This window comes from Trachypithecus francoisi, unplaced genomic scaffold (assembly GCF_009764315.1).
Source record: "Trachypithecus francoisi isolate TF-2019V2 unplaced genomic scaffold, Tfra_2.0 Lachesis_group5, whole genome shotgun sequence".
In the NCBI taxonomy this organism is placed as follows: domain Eukaryota; kingdom Metazoa; phylum Chordata; class Mammalia; order Primates; family Cercopithecidae; genus Trachypithecus; species Trachypithecus francoisi.
This window is the reverse complement of record NW_022681470.1, coordinates 94,245,206-94,269,234: the sequence shown is the minus strand read 5'-3', so window position 1 is coordinate 94,269,234 and position 24,029 is coordinate 94,245,206. Positions and strand designations below refer to the sequence as shown.

At 53.6% G+C, this 24,029-nt stretch overlaps 2 protein-coding genes across 8 annotated transcripts; one reads left to right on the top strand and one right to left on the bottom strand.

Annotated features, from left to right (window-relative positions):
- The first annotated feature begins 247 nt into the window (after nucleotides 1–247).
- HCN3 (hyperpolarization activated cyclic nucleotide gated potassium channel 3) lies at nucleotides 248–12,207 on the top strand. Of its 2 annotated transcripts, XR_004433635.1 has the most exons (9): nucleotides 505–784; nucleotides 4,964–5,393; nucleotides 6,328–6,489; nucleotides 6,891–7,109; nucleotides 7,517–7,663; nucleotides 8,080–8,320; nucleotides 9,541–9,705; nucleotides 10,148–11,065; nucleotides 11,749–12,207. XR_004433635.1 is itself a non-coding variant. In XM_033196224.1 (8 exons), exons 1-8 carry the CDS (start codon nucleotides 507–509, stop codon nucleotides 10,828–10,830), a joined length of 2,325 nt encoding a protein of 774 aa, XP_033052115.1. In that variant the 5' UTR covers nucleotides 248–506; the 3' UTR covers nucleotides 10,831–12,096. The 2 variants fall into 2 exon arrangements, 1 of the variants encoding a protein (XP_033052115.1); XM_033196224.1 differs by having other exon boundaries at nucleotides 248–784; nucleotides 10,148–12,096.
- Nucleotides 11,627–23,985, bottom strand: PKLR (pyruvate kinase L/R). 6 transcript variants are annotated; one of them, XM_033196230.1, is made up of 12 exons: nucleotides 23,850–23,981; nucleotides 23,440–23,529; nucleotides 22,658–22,840; nucleotides 17,996–18,087; nucleotides 17,768–17,899; nucleotides 17,447–17,633; nucleotides 16,814–17,084; nucleotides 16,539–16,689; nucleotides 15,813–15,965; nucleotides 15,552–15,718; nucleotides 14,144–14,325; nucleotides 11,627–13,038 (listed from the first exon to the last, which is right to left on the bottom strand). In XM_033196230.1, exons 1-12 carry the CDS (start codon nucleotides 23,947–23,949, stop codon nucleotides 12,932–12,934), a joined length of 1,815 nt encoding a protein of 604 aa, XP_033052121.1. In that variant the 5' UTR covers nucleotides 23,950–23,981; the 3' UTR covers nucleotides 11,627–12,931. The 6 variants fall into 6 exon arrangements, with proteins under 6 accessions (XP_033052121.1, XP_033052116.1, XP_033052117.1 ...); XM_033196225.1 differs by lacking the exon at nucleotides 23,440–23,529 and having other exon boundaries at nucleotides 23,850–23,985; XM_033196226.1 differs by lacking the exon at nucleotides 23,850–23,981 and having other exon boundaries at nucleotides 23,440–23,555.
- Between the last annotated feature and the right edge of the window lie 44 nt (nucleotides 23,986–24,029).

Genomic DNA, 24,029 nt, shown 5'->3' with positions numbered 1-24,029 from the left:
AGGAGAGTGTTGAGAGAAGACGGAAGCAGGACAGAAGTCCCTGGGCGAGAGTGGGGAAGAATCCCAAAAGCCATTTCCACTTCTTCCATTGGTCCCAAATCCCTCGAGCTACATACCCGCGTCCGATTTTCCCGCCACTTCAGGAGGCTCCTCCTCCCTGGCTCTCAGTGGATGAAAGGCTAACACTAGGCCACGCCTCTCCCTGGCTCAGGCTGTGCTCCCCGCCTACCTTGCTAAGCCACGCCCGTCTCGGAGTTCCTCCAGGATCCCGGCTTCCCAGCCCCGCCCGGTCTTCGCGCTGCCCTCGCCAGGGGGCGCCGCGCAGCGGGCCCGCCGCCCGCCAGTCTAGCGCACACCCCCTCCGCCCCGCGCGCCGGCGGTTCCGAGCCTACGACGCCTCCGCTGGAACCCGCGGGGCTGCGCCGACTCCCACTCTGGAGGGGTTGGGGGTGCCTGATGGCCACATAGGGCTCTAGGAGGGCGAGCGTGTAAGCGGGGTGGGTGCCATGGAGGCGGAGCAGCGGCCGGCTGCGGGGACCAGCGACGGGGCGACCCCTGGGCTGGAGGCGGTGCCTCCCGTTGCTCCCCGGCCTGCGACCGCGGCCTCAGGTCCGATCCCCGGATCTGAGTCTGAGCCTAAGAGGAGGCACCTTGGGACGCTGCTCCAACCTACGGTCAACAAGTTCTCCCTTCGGGTGTTCGGCAGCCACAAAGCAGTGGAAATCGAGCAGGAGAGAGTGAAGTCAGCGGGGGCCTGGATCATCCACCCTTACAGCGACTTCCGGTATTGGGGTCTCGGCCGGGAGGGCAGGGTACATCAATCCCACCCTCGCGGGCAGCGACACCGGGACCCGGCCCGCACCACCCTCCACGGTCACTTCATTTCCAGCCCAGGGTTCCCTTGGTGGGGCGGGAGAGTCACTTCCTCCAATCTAGCCTGGGAATTCCTGGGCGGGTATCCCCTGCCGGAGGTCCTCTGTGCCTTGGCAAGCTGGGGGCACCAGAAGGGGCAAGCAGACATCAGGGGATCTCCAGAGACCTGGATTTCCTCTTTCAGGAACCCTCGGGACCCCAACCGGACCACAGGAACTACCGGAGTTTGGGACCCCTGCCTCCTCCAGTCCTGCTTGCTGGAGATCTGGGAAATTATATTCTAAGTATCGGGGCCAGTCTGAGGGAGAAGCCGAGCTCTGCTATCTCCCATCCCCACACCTCCTACTTAGCACCTGCCTATTTCCGCATGACTATCAGGAAAAAATAGGGACGCTGAAGGGGGCGAGGGTCCAGACCGCAGCTCTGGTCGCTGTCCCTAGTGCTGAAGGCGGGGGCGGCGGGGCGGGGCCAAGACTCAGAGAGATTGAGGCGGCAAAGCAGGGACAGGACCACCACCCAGGTGACTCCCCGAGAAGAGACAGAGGGTGGGGGTGGGGCCATTTCACAGTCTCCGTCAGGCTGTACCTCTACATCAAGGTCGCTAGGGGAGGACAGCAGCCCTGTCCTTGGGGGGAAATGAAGGACGGCTCTTGGATGAGGCAGGGATGTGTGCAAAGCACCTAACCTGGGGAACGAAAGAAGCAGAGAGGAAGAGGTGTGAATCTGGAGCCTGGAAATACAGTTGTAGACCCAGACATTATCTTGAATCCACATATATACACACTCCCTCTATGTCCCTCTTCCTCCCATTGTTCCTTTCACTCCTGTCTTTGCTGCCTCGTTCCCGCTCAGCCAGTGTGCCTTTTCTAGTCTCCTGTGGATCTCGCTCCCTTCCCTCAGTTCACTCGCAGACGGATCCCCAGAAGCCTGGTATCCCTCTGATTGTGCTTCTCCATTCTCTCTACTACATCACCTGCTAGGCTTGTGACCAACCTCTGAGTCAGGCTGTGAAGATGCTTTCATGGCTAGACGAACCCTCTTTCCCTCCCCCTCTTATTGTCTCACAATACAGGATTTCTCCTCAGCAGCCCAGGAGAGAAAAGAAAAGTGGTCAAGGGTTTGTGTTTATTGAAAACATACAGTCTAAGGGGCTTCCCAGAGACCAGGACTTGAGGAAGCTTCTTTCAGGGCTGAAAATTGATTTTGCAGTCCAAGTCAGAAGGGGCTAGCTAGCTCCTGAGTTGACACTGGGATTAGGTGTGTCCTAGAATTAAAATCACCACAGGTAACTGAATCCCTGAGATTATCCTGTGACATTCTCTGAATGAGGGCTTCACACAGTTCCCTCTTGACCTCTTCTTTCCACGGTGTCTGTCACAGCAGTGTCACTCATCCCTGCCCATGCCTCTGCCTGTGCTCAGCTAGAGTCCCAGTGGACACAGGGAGGCCAGAGGAGGAAAGACATGCAGAACTCAAGCCTTGCTGCTTCATGATCTCCTGTGGAGCTTCTCTGTGTGTGCAGCCCTGTCTGAGGTTCTGTGGAGGGGAAAGGGCATCCCTGGAAAGCTCAATTCAGAGGAAGGCAGGATAGACCACCCCACCCTGGGACATGGATGAGCAAACCCCAGCAGAGGAACAGGATCTGTGGGTCCAACTGTGTTGGAGAAGAGGAATGGGGTGGAGAAGGCTGGGGAGGGCATGAGGTCCTAGACTAGAATGGGCAGATAACCGGAGATGGGAGAAGCAGCAGCCTTTTCAGAAATCTGGGGACAAAGAGTGAGTGAGTCATAACACCAACTAGTGCCTGTACCACACTGTCACATCTATTGTCTCTACGTAAATGTTTTCAACAATACTGTGAGATTAGCACGGGGTACTTTAACTTTTTTTTTTAACCTTAAAAATATTTCGCAATGGTGAGGTAAACGATATATAATAGGGATATATATGTATATGGAAGAGTAATTTTATTTATTTATTTTTATATTTAGTTATTTTGAGAAGGAGTGTCGCTCTGTCACCCAGGCTGGAGTGCAATGGCACAATTTTGGCTCACTGCAACCTCTGCCTCCCAGGTTCAAGCGATTCTCCTGCATCAGCCTCCTGAGTAGCTGGGATTACAGGCGCATGCCACCATGCTTAGCTAATTTTTGTATTTTTAGTAGAAGTGGGGTTTCACCATTTTGTCCATGCTGGTCTCGAACTCTTGACCTCGTGATCCACCCACCTCAGCCTCCCAAAGTGCTGGGATTACAGGCGTGAGCCACAACACTGGCCAATTTTTATTTGTTTAAGACAGAGTCTCACTCTTGCCCAGGCTAGAGGGCAGTGGTGTGATTTCAGCTCACTGCAACCTCCACTCCCAGGTTCAGGCAATTCTCCTGCCTTGACCTCCTGAGTATCTGGGATTGGGATTACAGGTGTGCGCCACCACACCCGGCTAATTATTATTATTATTATTTTTTTTTTTTTTGAGACAGAGTTTCACTCTCGTTGCCCAGGCTGGAGTGCAATGGTGTAATCTCAGCTCATGGCAACTTCGACCTACCAGGTTCAAGTGAGTCTCCTGCCTCAGTCTCCCCAGTAGCTGGGATCACAGGCATGCACCACTACGCCCAGCTAATTTTGTATTTTTAGTAGAGATGGGGTTTCTCCATGTTGGTCAGGCTGGTCTCGAACTCCCAACATAATCAGGTGATCCTCCCGCCTTTGCCTTCCAAAGTGCTGGGATTACAGATGTGAGCCACCGCCCCCAGGGCCTGGCTAATTTTTATTTTTATTTTTTATTTATTTATTTTTTTGAGATGAAGTCTCTCTCTGTCACCCAGGCTGGAGTGCAGTGGCGTGATCTCTGCTCACTGCAACCTCCACCTCCTGGGTTCCAGTGATTCTCCTGCCTCAGCCTCCTGAGTAGCTGGGACTACAGGTGTGTGCCACCACGCCCAGCTAATTTTTATATTTTTCATAGAGACGGGGTTTCACCATGTTGGCCAGGATGGTCTTGATCTCTTGACCTCATGATCCACTCGTCTTGGCCTCCCAAAGTGGTGGGATTTTTTTTTTTTTTTTTTTGAGACGGAGTCTCGCTCTTGTCATCCAGGTTGGAGTGCAGTGGTGTGATCTCAGCTCACTGCAACCTCTGCCTCCTTGGTTTTTGCCATTCTCCTGCCTCAGCCTCCCTAGTAGCTGGGATTACAGGCTCCCGCCACCATGCCCAGCTAATTTTTGTACTTTTAGTAGAGACGGGATTTTGCGATGTTGGCCAGATTGGTCTCAAACTCCTGACCTCAGGTGATCCACCAGCCTCAGCCTCCCAAAGTGCTGGGATTACAGGCATGAGCCACCGGGCCCGGCCTAATTTTTAATTATTTGTAGAGATAGGATCTCACTGTGTTGCCCAGGCTAGTCTTGAACTCCTGGACTCAAGTGATCCCACTTTGGCCTCCCAAAGTGCTGGGGTTACAAGCGTGAGCCATAGCTTTCCTTTTGAGACAGGGTCTCGCTCTGTCAGTCAGACTAGAGTACACCTCAGCCTCCTGAGTAGCCGGGACTGTAGGTGCACACCACCATGCCTGGCTAATTTTTTTATTTGTTGTTGAGATGAGGTCTCACTATGTTGTCCAGGCTGTTTCTTGCTTCTTTTGCTCAACATTGCATTTTTGAAATTCATCCATAGAACTGAATGTAGCTGTAATTGGGTAATTTCACAGCTGTATGGTATGCCAGCCCATAAATAGTGTATTTATCTACTTATCTATCTACATTTTTCTACACAAGGGTATGTGCATTGTTCTCAAATTTAATGCTGCTGTAAACATTCCTATGTGTATCTCCTGGAGCACATGTTTCCCTTGGAGGTGTCTGTACCTAGGAATGGAATTGCTGAGTTGCAGGGAATGCAAATGTTTAACTTCAATAGATAAATATTTTCCCAAATGGTGGTCCCAACTTATACTCCCAGCAGCTGTGAACAGTCATTCTGTTACTGTGTATCTTTGACCATTCTTGGCCATGTTAGCCTATCTTCTGTCAGTCTAGTGGCTGGTGAAATATCCTCACGGTCTTACCCCTCATCTCACTCCCACCTTAGGTTTTACTGGGACCTGATCATGCTGCTGCTGATGGTGGGGAACCTCATCGTCCTGCCTGTGGGTATCACCTTCTTCAAGGAGGAGAACTCCCCGCCTTGGATCGTCTTCAACGTATTGTCTGATACTTTCTTCCTACTGGATCTGGTGCTCAACTTCCGAACGGGCATCGTGGTGGAGGAGGGTGCTGAGATCCTGCTAGCACCGCGGGCCATCCGCACGCGCTACCTGCGCACCTGGTTCCTGGTTGACCTCATCTCTTCTATCCCCGTGGATTACATCTTCCTGGTGGTGGAGCTGGAGCCACGGTTGGACGCTGAGGTCTACAAAACAGCACGGGCCCTACGCATCGTTCGCTTCACCAAGATCCTAAGCCTGCTGCGGCTGCTCCGCCTCTCCCGCCTCATCCGCTATATACACCAGTGGGAGGAGGTGGGGAGTGGAGGTGGCGGGGGCGGCGGGGGGCGGGGTGGTGCTGGCAGACTCCTCTAGGAAGATGCTATGGGTGGGGCTCCTGGTGACCTTATAGGGTGGGGAAGATGGGTGGGGCTTCCGTGAGTGAGCTCTCTCCAGAATTGGTGGGGGAGAAGCAGGAACAGAATGAGGATTCAGGGGATGGGGCCTGGGGTGAAGATGGTGGCACAGGAGGGTGGAGCACAGCTGCCAGACACACTTTAGAGTTAGCCGGATGCTGGTGGAGGATGAGATGTGGAAGAAGCTGGAGCTTCAGCTTCAGAGCAGCAGAATTTAGTGGTTCAGACTGTGGGCTCTGCAGTCTCGTTGTCTTTGGTCAGATCCCAGTTTTATTGTTTACTATAGGAGACTTGATTTTTGGTTCTATAAAATGAGAGTGTTAAATACACTTGCCTGTGATGAGGCTGTTAGAATTAAAGGAGTTAATACATGCAAATCACTTAGAAAGGTGTCTAGCACATACTAAGTTCTCAGTGAAGCCACTATTATGTATTATTACGACTGGAAAGGAGAGGGCTGCTGGCATTAATTCTTACGCATATGCTCTGGAGACATTACACTGTGAAATGCCCTCTCTCTTTTCTAGGCTACACCTGGGCAGCTTGTGCAATAGATTTGTTTGATTCTCTGCTGTGACGCTTACTATGTGGTTCTGGGCACATGACTGACCTCAGCTTTCCTATCCATAAGATGAGAGAAATAAGAAACTGCTTTGTATTAGCTATACATGTGTGCCACAGAACTCCATACAAATGAATAATAGTTGCATTTTTGAATTCATGGGGGCTGGGGGTGGGGAGTAGTTCAGAGAGAGAATTTGCCAGGCTGGGAATGGAGGAGGACAAGCAGGGAGGGGTTCCTGTCCACAGCAGCTCCTCCTTGGACTCCTCAGATCTTTCACATGACCTATGACCTGGCCAGTGCTGTGGTTCGCATCTTCAACCTCATTGGGATGATGCTGCTGCTATGTCACTGGGATGGCTGTCTGCAGTTCCTGGTGCCCATGCTGCAGGACTTCCCTCCCGACTGCTGGGTCTCCATCAACCACATGGTGGTGAGAAGTCCCCACAGCTCTGCCTTTCCTGGGCCTTCTTAGGGCTCTTCTGCCCGAGTAGTAGGGATGGCACAGGGAGCAGGAGGTGGGAGATGATCACGACAGAAAATAGGAGTGAGGAGGTGGGGAGGAGGGAGGAAAGGGGAAGGAGACCCAGAAGAAGTGCTCATGTGTTGGAGGAAGCAGGCAACTAAGGGTACTTAGGCAGAAGCTGAGGCCCCCAAGTTGCAGTAGAGGACCCTTTTGCCTCAGGGCCCCCAGAACCAAACTTTAGTGCCTGCCAGGAGGAAGGCCTACAGTAGAAGGGGGCAGACAGAAAGACCAAAAGAGGAAGAAGGGCAGGCGGAGAATGAGGCTCCAAGGGGCCCATGCCCAGCTCTGCAATACACTCTGCCCCCCAGAACCACTCGTGGGGCCGCCAATATTCCCATGCCCTGTTCAAGGCCATGAGCCACATGCTGTGCATTGGCTATGGGCAGCAGGCACCTGTAGGCATGCCCGACGTCTGGCTCACCATGCTCAGCATGATCGTGGGTGCCACATGCTACGCCATGTTCATCGGCCACGCCACGGCACTCATCCAGTCCCTGGACTCTTCCCGGCGTCAGTATCAGGAGAAGGTCAGCAGGGACAGGAGAGGGAGGTGTGGCATGGAGGGGTGTTGGAGACTGGGTAGCCTGACTTGAGGCCCATTCTGATGTGTGCCCCTGTTGCATCTCTGTTTCCTTTCCTGCCCTGTGTCCATTTGTTCCCTGCCCCTACGTGTACCTTTTCCTTGTTTGAACCTATGCCTGTGCTTGGCCCCTCCACTGTCCACGCCTGGGTTTTCCTATGACTGTGCTCTGTGTCTTCCTGCTACCCACCATTATCCATATTGCTCTGTGGCCCTGTGTATCCATGTCTGGTTCCATGTTTCACCCCTTTGAGTTTGACCTGTGTCTCTGACCTCCCACACACACACCCCACTGTTCCGGCCCCAAATCTCTCCCTGTGTCCTCTTGCCCCTGGCAATGGGCTGGCCCTCCAGTATAAGCAGGTGGAGCAGTACATGTCCTTCCACAAGCTGCCAGCAGACACACGGCAGCGCATCCACGAGTACTATGAGCACCGCTACCAGGGCAAGATGTTCGACGAGGAAAGCATCCTGGGCGAGCTGAGCGAGCCGCTTCGGGAGGTGGGGCTGGGTTGGGCCTGGAAGGGGGACTCGTCAGGGACCTGGAGTGCTGTCTGGTGGTAGGGGCTATTGGTCAGCAGGTGCTCCTATAGGGAATGAGGCCTGCAGAGGGTCCTGTGGGAGGCCAGGTATCTGGGGGGCTTTCAGGGGCTAGGGTCTTTCTTGAAGGTCCTTTGCAGGTGAAGTATACATGAGGAGGGACTATAGGGATCTCTGTTTTCGGGGGATGGTCCCACAAGGGCTCATGGGAAAGATCTGAAGGCAGGAGCTTAGGGATGGTCCCAGGTCCACTGACGCATCCCCATCCTTTGGCAGAATATGACCCCAGGGGTGGGGTTTCTGGAAGCAGATGAGCTTGGTGGGATCATCTCAGATCACGGGGCACAGCCTGCCTGACAGGCCCCTCCCCTGTCCAGGAGATCATTAACTTCACCTGTCGGGGCCTGGTGGCCCACATGCCGCTGTTTGCCCACGCCGACCCCAGCTTCGTCACTGCGGTCCTCACCAAGCTGCGCTTTGAGGTCTTCCAGCCGGGGGACCTCGTGGTGCGTGAGGGCTCCGTGGGGAGGAAGATGTACTTCATCCAGCATGGGTTGCTCAGTGTGCTGGCCCGCGGCGCCCGGGACACACGCCTCACCGATGGATCCTACTTTGGGGGTCAGCAGGCCTCAGGGAGGGTGGCAGGGTCACGAGCAGACAGTGGAGAGGGCAACTGCTCCTGGGCTCAGGATCCCTGCCTGGGTACGCTGCAGAATCACAGAGCTCCAGCCCCTCCCCAGGCCTGAGTGAGAATCTCTGGGCTGGGGTCTGGAGCTCTGCAGTTTTTTTTTGTTTTGTTTTGTGTTGTGTTTTTGTTTGTTTGTTTGTTTGAGGCGGAGTCTCACACTGTTGCCCAGGCTGGAGTGCAGTGGCGCAGTCTCGGCTCACTGCAAGCTCCGCCTCCCAGGTTCACGCCATTCTCCTGCCTCAGACTCCTGAGTAGCTGGGACTACAGGCGCCCACCACCATGCCTGGCTAATTTTTTGTATTTTTAGTAGAGACGGGGTTTCACCATATTAGCCAAGATGGTCTTGATCTCCTGACCTCATGATCTGCCCGCCTCGGCCTCCCAAAATGCTGGGATTACAGGCGTGAGCCACCGCGCCTGGCCTGAGCTCTGTAGTTTTTAAAAGCTTCCCAGGAGATTCTAATGCACAGCCAGGTTGCAAACTACTGGGCTAGAGGGCCTTTTAGAACCCTTAGGCAGTGAAATCCAAGGAGCCTATGAGATGAGGGAAAGGCGGGAGTGAAGCATGGCTGTCCTGGAGCATAAGCTTTATGGAGCTGCCTGGCAGTGTGATTCAGGGACCCAGCCTGTGGCATAGGGGCAGTTCAGCCAGCCACTGCCCAAAGTGACCGGAAGCTCATATAATCTCTCAGCCCCCAAACCACCCACTATCCCCATCACAATGCACTTTGCTCTTTGACACTGCTTTTCTCCTTCAGGGCTGTCCTCAGTGTTTATTCAAGGGGGTAGGAGGGGTAGGTACACTGAGTTGCCCAGGTCTACCTCTTGGGATAGAGTAGTCGGGGAGGGGTGGGAGTTAAAGTGGAGTGGAATCACTGGGAATCTAGGGCCAGCAAGACCTGTCTGGTCGTCAGCCTTCATTTGAAGAGAGTGGGAAGGACAGGGAGCAGTAATCTGTAATTGTGGGAGTCTGGAGAAAGACAATGCTTGGGGTGTTTAGGGACCCTGGGGCAGGGAGGTAATAGATAATCAATGGTTTCTCCCACGTCTAGGGAGGAGCCTTAGAAAGTGGAGTCCACTGCTACAGGCTCAGTAAGAGGAGTTCCAGGGACAAGGACGGGGTTCTGAAGCTTCCTCCCAATTTCTGCAGAGATCTGCCTGCTAACTAGGGGCCGGCGCACAGCCAGTGTTCGGGCTGACACCTACTGCCGCCTCTACTCACTCAGTGTGGACCATTTCAACGCTGTGCTGGAAGAGTTCCCCATGATGCGCCGGGCCTTTGAGACCGTGGCCATGGATCGGCTGCGCCGCATCGGTGAGACCTGTCCACCTATCTGCTCTGGGTCCAGGCTGTGCCCTCACACCATCTCCAAAGCAAGGAGCCCAGGCTTTAGGGCTCCAGGATCATATCCCAATCAATTCAGTCCCAACAAATGCTCCCTAACAGGCCTTTCAACACTGTGGCCCACTGTCCCTATCCCTCAGCCTGTCCTACCCAGGAGAGATAGCACCCCAAGTCTCCATGTCCTGAGTCCTCCTTCCCCTGAGTACCAGTCCTCTGACTCTCGCTGTCTCTGATACATACCCTCTTCCTCCAACTGCCATCTCCACCCGCATAGCCCCATTGCCATACTACTGACTCCCATCCCCTACCCTCAACCCCACCCCATCCTGATACCCTCATAGTCTTTGATATCCAACCTCCATCTTGGATTCCTTCCCTATCCTTAACTTCTCCCTCCTGGGACAACTTTTAGGCAAGAAGAATTCCATACTGCAGCGGAAGCGCTCCGAGCCAAGTCCAGGCAGCAGTGGTGGCATCATGGAGCAGCACTTGGTGCAACATGACAGAGACATGGCTCGCGGTGTTCGGGGTCTGGCCCCGAGCACAGGAGCTCGGCTCAGTGGAAAGCCAGTACTGTGGGAGCCACTGGTACATGCGCCCCTTCAGGCAGCTGCTGTTACCTCCAATGTGGCCATTGCCCTGACTCACCAGCAGGGCCCTCTGCCCCTCTCCCCCGACTCTCCAGCCACCCTCCTTGCTCGCTCTGCTCGGCGCTCAGCAGGGTCTCCAGCTTCCCCGCTGGTGCCCGTCCGAGCTGGCCCGTGGGCATCCACCTCCCGCCTGCCCGCCCCACCTGCCCGAACCCTGCATGCCAGCTTATCCCGGGCAGGGTGCTCCCAGGTCTCCCTGCTGGGTCCCCCTCCAGGAGGAGGTGGACGGCGGCTAGGACCTCGAGGCCGCCCACTGTCAGCCTCCCAACCCTCTCTGCCTCAGCGGGCAACAGGCGATGGCTCTCCTGGGCGTAAGGGATCAGGAAGTGAGCGGCTGCCTCCCTCAGGGCTCCTGGCCAAGCCTCCAAGGACAGCCCAGCCCCCCAGGCCACCAGTGCCTGAGCCAGCTACCCCCCGGGGTCTCCAGCTTTCTGCCAACATGTAAAACCCTTGAGTACATCCAGCCTTAGTTCTTGGGGTGCAGTAGTATGTACCCTAGGGCAAATGCCTCTTGGGGAAGGCCGTGGGGACCTGAAACATTGCCCCATGGAAATGTCGACCCTGTGCGGACATTCCCCATACTGCCATGAAGACGGTCTCAGCTCAAGAATCCTGTAGCTTGTCCCATCATAATCCATTCACCCATTCATCATGTGTACTGAGCAGCTACCATGTTCAAGGTAATATGCCAGGCGCTGTATATCTCCACTGCCAAGTAGAAGTGACTCAAAACCCTCTGACAAGAATATTCCCCTGGCTATGGTCCTGCCAGGTGCAGGCCCAGGCCCATGACCCCACCTTTACTAAGCACAAGTACTTGCCACCGCCATCACTGCCAAGTAACTAGATGTCTCTGTTTCCCTGCCGATGATCCTGCAGGTTCTGCCCGGCCTGGTTATCTTCCTGTTCCTGTAGCATAGCCAGGCACTGCCAATCACCTGCGCCCCCATTGCTGCCAGCAGATGTCTTGAGTCCTGAGTGTGGGTATCCACCTTTACCCATTCACTGCCACCTGTGGACACTCCGTGTCTACCCCCTGAGTGGGAACACACTTCTAAGTTCCCTGCAGTCTGTGTCCTGTAGTAGACTGTCTTTTTGTAAACTGGGAGGTGCCTCTCCCCTGTACCCTCTGCCCCAGTCATGCCCCCCTAAAAGTTAAGGAGTAGTTGGCACCTCCTTATTAATATGCCAGCCTAGATCCCCGCCGGTGGAGGGGCAAATGGCTGAATCCTTGTGAGATATTTTTTTCTTTGCTTGTTTATTTATTCATTTATTTAATTGTATTTATTTATTTACTAATTTTATGTGTTACCAATTCATTTTGTTTACCCATTCCTTTATCCATCCCTCCCCTCCTTTTCAGGTAAGGAGACAGGAGGAGTAGGAGGAGGCAGGGCCTCTCCAAGCCAGCCTCTGTGGTCCTTTCCCAAACCCATCAGCGCAATACTTGAACCTTCTCCCAGGTAGGGGCAGGAGGAGCCACATGAGAGAGGGAGAAGGACTGTGTTTACCTTTAGAGTTTTGTTTTGTTTTTTTCCTTCTGAGTTTGCTGTTGGTGCAGGAGTAAGGGAAAGGCCCAAGGTATCCAAGCCTGGGGAAGGGCAGGCCAGCCAGCACCTCTGCCTTCTCAGGGACAAGAGTAGTCCTTTACCACACTCACTCTGTCTGTCCCCTCTGCTACTCTACAGCATTAGAGACTGTGGGGCCAGGACCCCAAGTCTCCTTTCCTTCTGGGTGGGGAGTTCTGGGGTTGTTGGTGTGTGGGAGAAGTTTTATAATTGCTTCCAAACAGCTGGGTTTAAATATAAAATAGACACACTCATTTTTGGCTCTTGGTTTGTGTGTGGGAACAAAGTGAGTGGGAAGGAATTTCTGGGTGCAGAAGGAAGCAGCCGGGGATTTGACCAAGCAAGGTATCAGGCAGGCATGAGAGCAGCCAGGACAGTGGTCTACAAGCCCAGCACAGAGGTTGTGAAGACAGTGACAAAATCAGCTGCCCAGCCCTCCCTTCTCCCCAGCATCCATCCCACCCAGTTTCCCTCAAAGCGTGGACTATCACGTCACTGTTAGTCACCATGAAAGGGTAGCTTGCCCTGGCACGAGATGCCCAGATTATCATGAGGGCCACATATGAGAATGGGAGACTGTGGACAAGATTGCCCTGTCTCCCTTCTCCCCTACCCCAAGGGATGAGATGTCTGGGGTTATGGAATTAACCAGCCAAACTGGGATTAAAGGCTCAAGGCATCTTAGGGCCTGCTGAGTGGATTGGATGCAGGGAATGTACAGTTGGTGCTGTCGGGTGTCCAGTGCATAATTGGACAAAGACTTTCAGGACCTGTGTGAAATGGAGACGGGGAAGGGGCAACCTCGAATGGGGCTAGATGGCAGATACAGTCTCAGACAGGCCTCAGGTAGGGAGGTTCAGGAATAGAGAAGAGAGGACTTCAAGGTGGGGCTTTGGAGGGGTGTGGGCTGGAGGATGTAGACTGGGGAGGAAGGGATGGGATACAGGGGTAGGCTGGGCCAGAGGAGGGAGGGGCGTCTCAGGATATGCTCAGCACCCGCATGATGTTGGTGTAGCCGGAGCCAGGTCGCCAGCCTGTCACCACAATCACCAGGTCTCCAACACGGAGGAAGCCACGGAGCTTTCCTTGGGGAGGGAAAGAAAACAAGACATCGGACAGGCGTGGTGGCTCACACCTGTAATCCCGCACTTTGGGAAGCCAAGGTGGGCAGATCACCTGAGGTCAGGCGTTTGAGACCAGCTTGGCCAACATGGTGAAACCTTGTCTCTACTAAAAATATAAAAATTAGCTGGGTGTGGTGGCGTGTGCCTGTAATCCCAGTTACCCAGGAGGCTGAGGCAGGAGAATCGCTTGAACCCAGGACCCAAGAGGTAGAGGTTGCAGTGAGCCGAGCCGAGATTGCGCCACTGCACTCCAGCCTGGGCGACAGAGCAAGACTCCATCTCAAAAAAAAAGAAGAAGAAGGAGAAGGGGAAGGGGAAGGGGAAGGGGAAGGGGAAGAAAGAAAATCAGTCATTGAAAATTAGTCATTGAGGGACTAGGTCAGCCCTGTAACGAAAACCAGCCACCACCCTCCACCACGTCAAGGCCACCCTGTAGGGAATGAGGCAGTGAAGTATGTCCCATAGGTGGCACGCAGGGAATATCACCACTGCAGTATATTAAAGGCACAAGATAAGCCGGCACGGTGGCTGACGCCTGTGATCCCAGCACTTTGGGAGGCCGAGGCAGGCAGATCATGAGGTCAGGAGATCAAGACCATCCTGGCCAACATGGTGAAACCCCGTCTCTCCTAAAAATTACAAAAATTAGCTGGACGTGGTGGCGCGTGCCTGTAGTGCCAGCTACTCAGGAGGCTGAGGCAGGAGAATCACTTGAACCTGGGAGGCAGAGGTTGCAGTGAGCCGAGATCGCGCCGCTGCACTCCAGCCTGGCAACAGAGCGAGACTCCATCTCAAAAAAACAAAGAACAAACAAAACTCCTAGCAGGAGTATCCGTGCTAGGACAGAGTGTGTTGCTAAGTAGCACAGCTGTCTGCCTATGTGGCTATGCTGATGGAAGAGGTGTTTATGATATGCCAGACTGATATCTCAGTCTTAGTGACTCTCACAGGGAAAACCTGGAACCACAGGAGAGAGGCAAGGCCCTTTGAGTGGGTATGGGAAGCTGGGTTGGAGGACTTCTGATATGAATGGTAGGAGTGGGTGGGGAAGGTCTAGGTAGCTCACCACTTTCAATGCCAAATTGCACCCGGCGATCTACGTCATCTGCCCAGATGGCTTCTGGAGGTTCACGGTAAAGCAAGGGGAAGACGCCTCGGCATAAGTGGACCTGGCGGGCAGCTTGGGCAGAGCGGGTGACAGCAATGACTGCTGCCCGAGGTCGGTACCGAGACAGAAGCTGGGCTGAGCTGGAGAAGGCAGAGAAGGTCAGCCCAGAACAGCGAGGGAGTGGTGAACCAGGAAAGGAGAGTCTGGGTTCTGGTTCCAGGTGTCACTAACAAGCTGTGTGACCCTGAGTAAGTCATCATACTTCTCTGGGCCTTGGTGTTCTCACCTGTAAAATGAGTGTAAGAATGCCTGCCTCCCAGGCTGGGCACAGTGGCTCATGCCTATAATCCCAGCACTTTGGGAGGCCGAGGTGGGAGAATTATTTGAGCCCAGGAGTTGAAGACCAGCCTAGGCAACATAGTGAGACCCTATCTCTGTTAAAAAAAAATAATAATAATAAAGAATGCCTGCCCTCCCTACCACACAAGAAAGGTAGATAATAAGGATATATCAAATGAGATAATAAGGAGAAATCTCCTCAAGAAATATAAAAACTGGCCAGGCACGGTGGCTCATGCCTATAATCCCAGCAGTTTGGGAGGCCAAGGAGGGTGGATCACCTGAGGTCAAGAGTTCGAGACCAGCCTGGCCAATATGGCAAAACCCTGTCTCTACGAAAAATACAAAAAATTAGCCGGCGTGGTGGCAGATGCCTGTAATTCCAGCTACTCGGGAGGCTGAGGCAGGAGAATCACTTGAACCTGGGAGGTGGAGGTTGTGGTGAGCCGAGATTGCACCATTGCATTCCAGCCTGAGCAACAGAGCGAGACGCCGTTCTCAAAAGAAAAAACAACAACAACAACAACAAAGTATAAAACCCTTTTGAGAATGTGCATTATGTGCTTAATTTACTATATAGATATTAGGTACTATGTAGTACCTAATATCTCTTGTTAATCCTCGCAACCCCATGAAGAACAAATCATTACCTTGTCCTGTTCATGAGGAAAGACAGCAGGCGAATAGAGCTACATTTCAGAGTAAAGACTTAAACTCAGACCTACTGGGCCCTTCTGCAATACCTCAGCATTTGTAAGCTCTGTGGGCCGAACAGACTTGCCTCTGAGCCCCAGGAGCCCAAATGGCCTTGAAGCCAATGTGCCCAGTGATGCCGCTATCCCCTTCCAGCCCCAGAAGCTCACTGGCATTCTGTATCTCCTGGCCTCCAGCTGTCATTGCTGCCTCTCCTCTTGTCTCAGGTGGACACTCTTCACCCCTGGTGACCAGACTAAACCCAGGCCTGGGGCCCATCCCAGCCTACCCCTGACCCAAATCTCCATCTGGGCATTCCCAGTATCCCCCTCACCGGCCAGTTGTGGTCAGTACGATGATGGCAGCAGCACAGCACTTGAAGGCAGCCTCCACGGCGCCAATGGCGGTGACCTCAGTGGGATCACGGCTCAGTGGTGCTGCCCGACGTAGCTCCTCAAACAGCTGCCGGTGGTACACTGCAGCCTCTGCCTCCCGGGCAATCTGCAGGTGCCAGAATGTCAGGCTGCGAAGGGGCACTGGGGTATGGAAGGGATTTGGTTCCCTGGCCCATTTGCTTTTCATTCTGAGCTCCTACCGCATGCTGCATCTTCACGGCTTCCACAGGGAAGTTGCCTTTGGCAGTCTCCCCTGACAACATGATGCAGTCGGCCCCATCTAGCACAGCATTGGCCACATCACTTGTCTCTGCCCTCGTTGGCCGGGGCTTGGTAATCATGCTCTCCAGCATCTGGGGGACAGCGTGGACATCAAAGATGTAGGAGTCACACCGTCACTTGAGACCCTGCCCAAGCTACTCTCTGACACCCACATTCTCAGAGTGTCCCGAAATCAAGGGTCACAGTCACAACCCCTGAAAATAGGGGTCAAAGTATATCTAACTTTATCATTTGAGGATCAAACACTTGTCAGCAAAATGTGCTATAAACCTACAGTGTGGGCCGGGCATGGTGGCTCACGCCTGTAATCCCAGCACTTTGGGAGGCCGAGGTGGGTAGATCACCTGAGGTGAGGAGTTCGAGACTAGTCTGGACAACATGATGAAACCCTGCCACTACTAAAAATACAAAAAGTAGCCTGGTGTGGTGGTGGTAACTGTAATCCCAGCTACTTGGGAGGCTGAGGCAGGAGAATTGCTTGAACCCAGGAGGTGGAGGTTGCAGTGAGGGAAGATTGTGCCACTGCACTCCAGCCTGGATGACAGAGACAAAACAAAACAAAACAAACCCTTACAGTATGGGTATTCATCCACAGTTGTCCCTAAAACCCACAAAGTGCCGAACCTCAAGGGCTCACTCCAGACCTGTGTGGCACAGACAACAGGCTTGCCCGCCAAGTTGCAGCGCCCAATCATCATCTTCTGAGCCAGAAAAACCTTCTCTGCTGGAATCTCGATGCCTAGGTCCCCCCGTGCCACCATGATGCCATCGCTCACCTCCAGGATTTCATCAAACCTGAGAGGTTGGGAGAATCAGGGCTGAGGCAGAAAGCCAGGAGATGCCAGGCAGAGGCAGGCGAGAGAAGAAAGGTGATGGGGAATAGCGACAGGGCCGAAGGGGAACAGAGCCCAAGCCTCACCTCTTCACGCCTTCGTGATTCTCAATTTTGCTGATGATCTTGATGCCCTGTCCTTCTGGCCCCAGAGCAGCCCTGACAGCAGCCACGTCGCTGGCTTTCCGCACAAAGGAGGCAAACACGATGTCCACTCCATGCTCCACCCCGAAGCGCAGGTCCCGGACGTCCTGCTCGGACAGCCCGGGCAAGTCCACCTGGGCCCCCGGCAAGTTCACGCCCTTATGGCTGCCCAGGACGCCACCGTTCTCCACTTGGGTCACCAGTCCCTCTGGGCCTGAGGACATGGAGAGAGCCAGCTGCGGTCAGGGGTGAGGACGGGGCACAGTTACAGCAGAGAGGACACTGGGCTTGGACCCCCAAGAGGTCAGGAACCACGCCCTCCTCGTCTCTCCGCCCTTGTTCTGGACTCTGCCCAGAAGAGGCACAGATGGACATCCGTGGAAGAAACGACCCACCCGTAGTCCAGCCCAAACCCAGGGTGAGCGCGGAGTCTGCATGCTGGGGACTCCTGGGACAGGCTGGCAAAGACGCGTGGCCAGGGGAAGGTGTGGTCGGTCTGAGGGCTGATGGGGGAGCCAAGGAGAAGGGAATGTGCCCAGCGCACGGATGTGGTCAGGGCGGGAGGCGCGTCCGCACCGATTTTCTGGACCACTAGGGAGATGAGCCCGTCGTCAATGTAGATGCGGCCCCCCACCGGCACGACCCCGACAACATTGGGGTAGTCCACCCACACGGTGTTCGCGTTCCCCCGCGTCCGAAACGCGGGGTCCACAGTCACCAGCACCTGGGAGCCCTTCACCAGCTCCACTTCCGACTCCGGACCCTAGGGGCGGAGCCAGAGGAGACGTGAGTTCTGCGCCCTGGAGTCCGGGACCCACCCCTGCCCACGCCTGGACCCCGTCCAACTGGCGCCGCCTTTCCCGCCCCGGCCCGGCGAGTCCCAGCCCCACTGCTCACCCCCTGCAGGATCCCAGTGCGGATCTCCGGTCCCTTGGTGTCCAGGGCGATGGCCACGGGCCGGTAGCCGAGCGGGGAAGCTGCAAAGCTCTCCACCGCCTCCCGGACGTTGGCGATGGATTCAGCGTGGTACTGGGGGAGGGAGCGGAGCGAGGGTTTCAGGGGAAGGTGGCCAGGACCTCGAGGCATCCTCCTGCCCCACCCACCGCCCGGCGGCCCGTCCTGCACCTCGTGGGAGCCATGGGAGAAATTGAGTCGCGCAATGTTCATCCCGGCCTTGATCATCTCCTTGAGGCGCTCCACGGAGCGAGATGCCGGCCCTAGAACCAGAAATTCACGTTCAGACAACATTCCCCCAGAACATGAGAGGCAACCAAACCCAACCCATTACCACTCTGAGAAGGCCCCGCGCCACAAGAGCCCTGTTACCTGACCTTTATTCCCTGATGCAACCCCTGCTCACAGATCACAGACTCTGCTTCCCTCTCCAGCAAACATCCGTTCCCTTGGGGAGACGGCATTGTGGAAGTAGGAGGGGAGTGCCCTCCGCCAGGCCTGAGGTCATTGTGTGGGCATGTGATGTATGTAAGTGCTGCTTGCCCAGCTACCCCAGGGTATGGGGTGTAGGGCAGGGGCTGGGAGCCAGGTGAGGGCGTTTGGGTGCGGGGTTTTAGAGCTAGGAGGCCTCATGGACTGAGGAGAGCTGAGTTCTATCCCACGCCAGCGCTGTTATGGGGCAGCTGCTAGCTGAGCGCAGGTTGGCTCATTCTCCGGTCCCTATCTGTCTTCCCACTTGTGCACTAGATCTCCTCCTTCTCACCTGCTCAAGGACATAGATTCAGCCATTCTGTGGTCCTCTGTGACACCCATGTTTTCCTTTTCTTTTTTTTTCTTTTTTCTTTCTTTCTTTCTTTTTTTTTTTTTGAGACAGAGGGAGTTTTGCTCTTGTCACCCAGGCTGGAGTGCAGTGGCAGCATCTCTGCTCCCTGCAACCTCTGCCTCCCCGGTTCAAGCAATTATCCTGCCTCAGCCTCCTGAGTAGCTGGGATTACAGGCGTGCACCACCACACCTGGCTAATTTTTTTGTATTTTCATTAGAGAAGGGGTTTCACCATGTTGGCCAGGCTGGTCTTGAACTCCTGACCTCAGGTGATCCACCCACCTCCGCCTCCCAAAGTGCTGGGATTACAGGTGTGAGCCACCTCGCCCAGCCATGTTTTCCTTTTTTACTGGATCATCCGCATCAGCATGTAAACCTGTTATTTCTTTCATCATTTAAAAAAAAATTCTAGGCCAGGCACGGTGGCTCACGCCTGTAATCCCAGCACTTTGGGAGGCCGAGATGGGCAGGTCAGGAGGTCAGGAGATCAAGACCATCCTGGCTAACACGGTGAAACCCCGTCTCTACTAAAAAATACAAAAAAAAACTAGCTGGGCGAGGTGGCGGGCGCCTGTAGTCCCAGCTACTTGGGAGGCTGAGGCAGGAGAATGGCGTGAACCCAGGAGGCGGAGCTTGCAGTGAGCTGAGATCCGGCCACTGCACTCCAGCCTGGGCACATAGCGAGACTCCGTGTCAAAAAAAAAGAAAAAAAAATTCTCTTAATCCCCTGGTTTCCCCTCAGTCCCAGTTTTTGCTCTCTCTTGCAGCAAAACTTATTGCAACAGTTATCTGTACTTGCTGCCTCCAGTTCCCCTCCCCCATTCTCCCTTGAACCCACCCCACTCAGGCGCTGGCCTCCATCTCTCCACTGCATCTGTTCTTGTCACGGCCACCAAGAACCTCTGTGTTGTTGCTCAATGTAATGCTCAGTGCTCAGTCCTCCTCTATTGGCCCATCAGCAGCCTGGACATACATCCCTCTTTGACACACTGTCTTCACCTGACCTCCAGGACCACACCCTCTCTTGGTTGACTCCTACCTCACTAGCTGCACCTTCCCAGTCTCCTTTCCTTGTTCCTCCCCTTAACATTAGATGATACCTTGTTCTCTTCTCTGTCATTTCACGTACACTCCTTTGGTGATCTCAACTAGTCTCATGGCTTGAGATACCATCTATATGTAGCCAACTCCCAAGTGTCTCTCCAATCCAGACCTTTCTCCCAAACCCAGAGTTGTGTACCTGACTGCCCCCTCTCTATCACACTTGGATGGCTAATATGCATCTCAGACTTAACATGTCCCAAGTGAACTGCTCTCTCCCGAACCCCTTCCACCACAGTCTTTCCTGCTCAGTGGATAATGCATTGTTGCAGTTCCTCATGGCAAAAACCTCAGAGTCACCTGTCACCTTTGACTCCTTTCTTTCTCGCCCTCACTCCCTACCCCATATCCAGTCAATCAGCAAATCCTGTCAGCTCTACCTGCAAAATAGATTCAGAATCTGACCACTTCTCACCACCTCTCTGCCGCCAACTGGTCTGAGACAGAAATACTGCAGGGCACCCTTCCCCCCACCCTCCATCTATTTTCAGTGCAGCAGCAGGGGAGGGGAGGTTCTATTAAAACATAAATAAGAGCTTGTCATTCCCCTGCTCAAAACCCTGCAGCAGTTTCTCATTTCACTTGGAGGAAAACGCAACTCAAATTCTAAAAATGGCCTACAAAGCCCCACCTGATCTTCCTCTCCCTGCACAGTCTCTTCATGTCTGCTGCTCTTCCCGCTTGATGGTTTTTAGCTCTTCTAACCTCCTTGACTTAGGCCTTGGCACTGACTGGTCCTTCTTCCTGGAATTCTCCTCCCCAGATCTCTGCATGGCTAATTCTCTCATCTCCTTCAAGTCTTCCCTTAGGTCTCATTTTCTCAATAATGGGTACCTGACCTCCCTATTTAGGGCTGCAACTTGCCTTCACCCTTGTACCCCTGATGCCCTTACCATACTTGATTTCTTTCCCCATAGCACTTATAACTTTCACCTTTTCTTTCTTTTCTTTTTTTGAAACGGAGCCTCGCTCTGTCGCCCAGGCTGGAGTGCAGTGGCCGGATCTCAGCTCACTGCAAGCTCTGCCTCCTGGGTTCACGCCATTCTCCTGCCTCAGCCTCCCGAGTAACTACAGGCGCCCGCCACCTCGCCCGGCTAGTTTTTTGTATTTTTTTTAGTAGAGACGGGGTTTCACCGTGTTAGCCAGGATGGTCTCGATCTCCTGACCTCGTGATCTGCCCGACTCAGCCTCCCAAAGTGCTGGGATTACAGGCTTGAGCCACCGCACCCGGCCTCTTTTTTTTTTTTTTAGACGGAATTTCGCTCTGTCACCAGGCTGGAGGACAGTGGCACGATCTCTGCTCACTGCAATCTCCACCTTTCGGTTCAAGCAATTCTCCTGCCTCAGCTTTCTGAGTAGCTGAGACTACAGGCATGCACCACCACGCACAGCTAATTTTTGTGTTTTTAGTAGAGATGGGGTTTCACCATGTTGGCCAGGATGGTCTCAATCTCTTGACCTCGTGATCCGTCTGCCTCCGCCTCCCAAAGTGCTGGGATTACAGGCATGAACCACCGCGCCCGGCCATTTTTTTTTCTTTTTTTTTAAGACAGAATTTTGCTCTTGTTGCCCAAACTGGAGTTCAATGGCGTGATCTCGGCTCACTGCAACCTCCGCCTCCCAGGTTCAAGCGATTCCCCCTCCTCAGCCTCTTGAGTAGCTGGGATTAAAGACACATGCCACCATCCCTGGCTGATTTTTTGTATTTTTAGTAGAAACAGGGTTTCACCATGTTAGCCAGGCTGGTCTCGAACTTCTGACCTCAGGTGATCCACCTGCCTCAGCCTCCCAAAGTGCTGGGATTATAGGCGTGAGCCACTTTGCCCAGCCAACTTTCTTTCTCTTTCTTTCTTTCTTTCTTTCTTTCTTTCTTTCTTTCTTTCTTTCTTTCCTTCCTTCTTCCTTCCTTCCTTCCTTCCTTTCTTTTCTTTTTCTTTCTTTCTTTCTTTCTTTCTTTCTTTTCTTTTTTTCTTCCTTCCTTCCTTCCTCCTTCCTTCCTTCCTTTCTTTCTTTCTTTCTTTTTTTTGACAGGTTCTCGTCTGTCACCTAGGCTGGAGTACAGTGGCTTGATCATGACTTACTGCAGTCTTGACCTCCTGGGCTTAAGTGATCCTCCCGCCTCAGCCTCCTGAGTAGCTGGAACTACAGGCGTGCACCACCACACCCAACTAATTTTTGTATTTTTTGTAGAGATAGGTTTTGCCATGTTGCCCAGACTGGTCTCAAACTCCTGGGCTCAAGCAATCTGCCAACCTTGGCCTCCTAAAGTGCTGGGATTATAGGCATGAGCCACTGAGCCCAGCCCACTTTTATTTATTTATTTATTTATTTATTTTTGAGATGGAGTGTTTCTCTTGTTGCCCAGGCTGGAGTGCAATGGTGCGATCTCGGCTCACCACAACCTCCCCCTCCTGGGTTCAAGCGATTCTCCTGCCTTAGCCTTCTGAGTAGCTGGGATTTCAGGCATGCGCCACCATGCCTGGCTATTTTGTATTTTTAGTAGAGACAGGGTTTCTCCATGTTGGTCAGGCTGGTCTCAAACTCCTGACCTCAGGTGATCTGCCCACCTTGGCCTCCCAAAGTGCTGGGATTACAGGCATGAGCCACTGTGCTCGGCCTCACTTTCTAACGGAATAAATAATTTACTTCTTTTAAATAATTTATTGTGCTTACTATTTATTGTCACACCAGCTAGACTGTCAGCTCCCCAAGGGTAGGGTTTTTTTGTCTGTTTCTTTCATTGATCTACTCCCAGGGCCCAAAATCTTGTCTACTGTATGCTCAACAAATTTTCGTTGAATGAATGACTGTGTCAAACATGGAGAAGTCTCAAAGGAGACAAAAGATGAAGAAGCACCTCAAGAAACACCGGTAGGCTCTGTGAGGCTGCAGGGGATGGGAGTGTTTACCGATGGTGGCGATGATGCTGGTACTGCGAGCAGCCACGGGCTCGGAGTCAATGTCCAGTAGGCAGAGGTGTTCCAGGAAGGTGTCTGCCATAGCAGCTGGCAGCTGCTGCTGCTGGAAGAAGGCAGTGCCCAGCTCCTGGGTCAGTTGGGCCACACTAGCCCGCCGAAGATACCCCGCTGGCCCTGTGGTAGAAGGGGACACAGGGACTGCATGTCACCTACCCTTCCTCCCCATGCCTTCATCTCTCAGCATACCCTCTATTCCTTCCCTTCTTATGAACTGGGCATCATGCATATATTATCTTATTATGTCACAAGGATCCTATAAAGCAGGTACTGTTAAATGTTCTATAGTTATCCAATTTTATGGATAAAGAAACAGAGACTGAGAAAGATGAAATAAATGGTCCAAGATCATACAGCTTTTAGGTATGGATCAGCTAGGGTTCACATCTAGGTCTGACTAGCTCTAGCCCAAGTTCCTGACCACTCAATCATACTGACCCCACACACCCCAGGACCCCCCAACCTGCAACTACTGATGCCCCTCAACCCCACCACCCCTTGATGTCTAGTCCCCAGCAGCCTGTCCCTATGCAGGCCCAGAATCACCCAGTTCCTGCTCCGAAGATCTCTGTTTTCTCCCTTCTGACCCCTGGCTACTGGCTGGCTTCCCCACCCCATCCTCTGAGTCTCCCAGACCTCTCAAAGCTGCTACAGACCCAGAGGTCCCTGTAGCTTGACCCAGCCCAGTTCAGAGGAGCCCCCCATTCCAGCCACACCTTCCATACCACTGCACACCTCTCTGGGTCTCCCTCTTTGTGGGTCTGCTCCACACTGTTGGGTTGTCAGAGGCATGAGACCCAGCTGGGCTGGGGATCAGTTCTGCAGACTGGTTAAAGTGTCACCAGTGTCTCCTATTCCACTGGAAGCCCTGTATGCCAGGGGCCAGAGTCCAGGAACCATGGGAGTGCCCCGTGGCTTACATGTTGCGGCTCTGGCCTGCCTATAGGGCCTGGAAAAGACCCATGCCAGGGTCCATAATTTAACACAAGGGAGGTTCTGAAGAACTTATGTGTCTCTCCAAAACCCACCTAGCCAGTGGCTGATATGGATCATTTATACCCTCCACCCTGGCTCCTAGTTTCCACCCTCATTTTCCTCCTGTGTTCCATGGCTTCTGCTTTCTTACCTCCTGGAGCCCCAATCAGGATGGACTTGGCTAAGTCTCTTTGGGACTTAGAGACCCATGACCAGCGCTGAAGGGCTGGTATGTTCTCCTGGATCGACATGCTTTCCGTGTGGGCCTGGGGCTGCGGGGCCGTGGAATGAGATGGGGAGGATGACAAAACTGCCGGTCTTATCTAAGGGA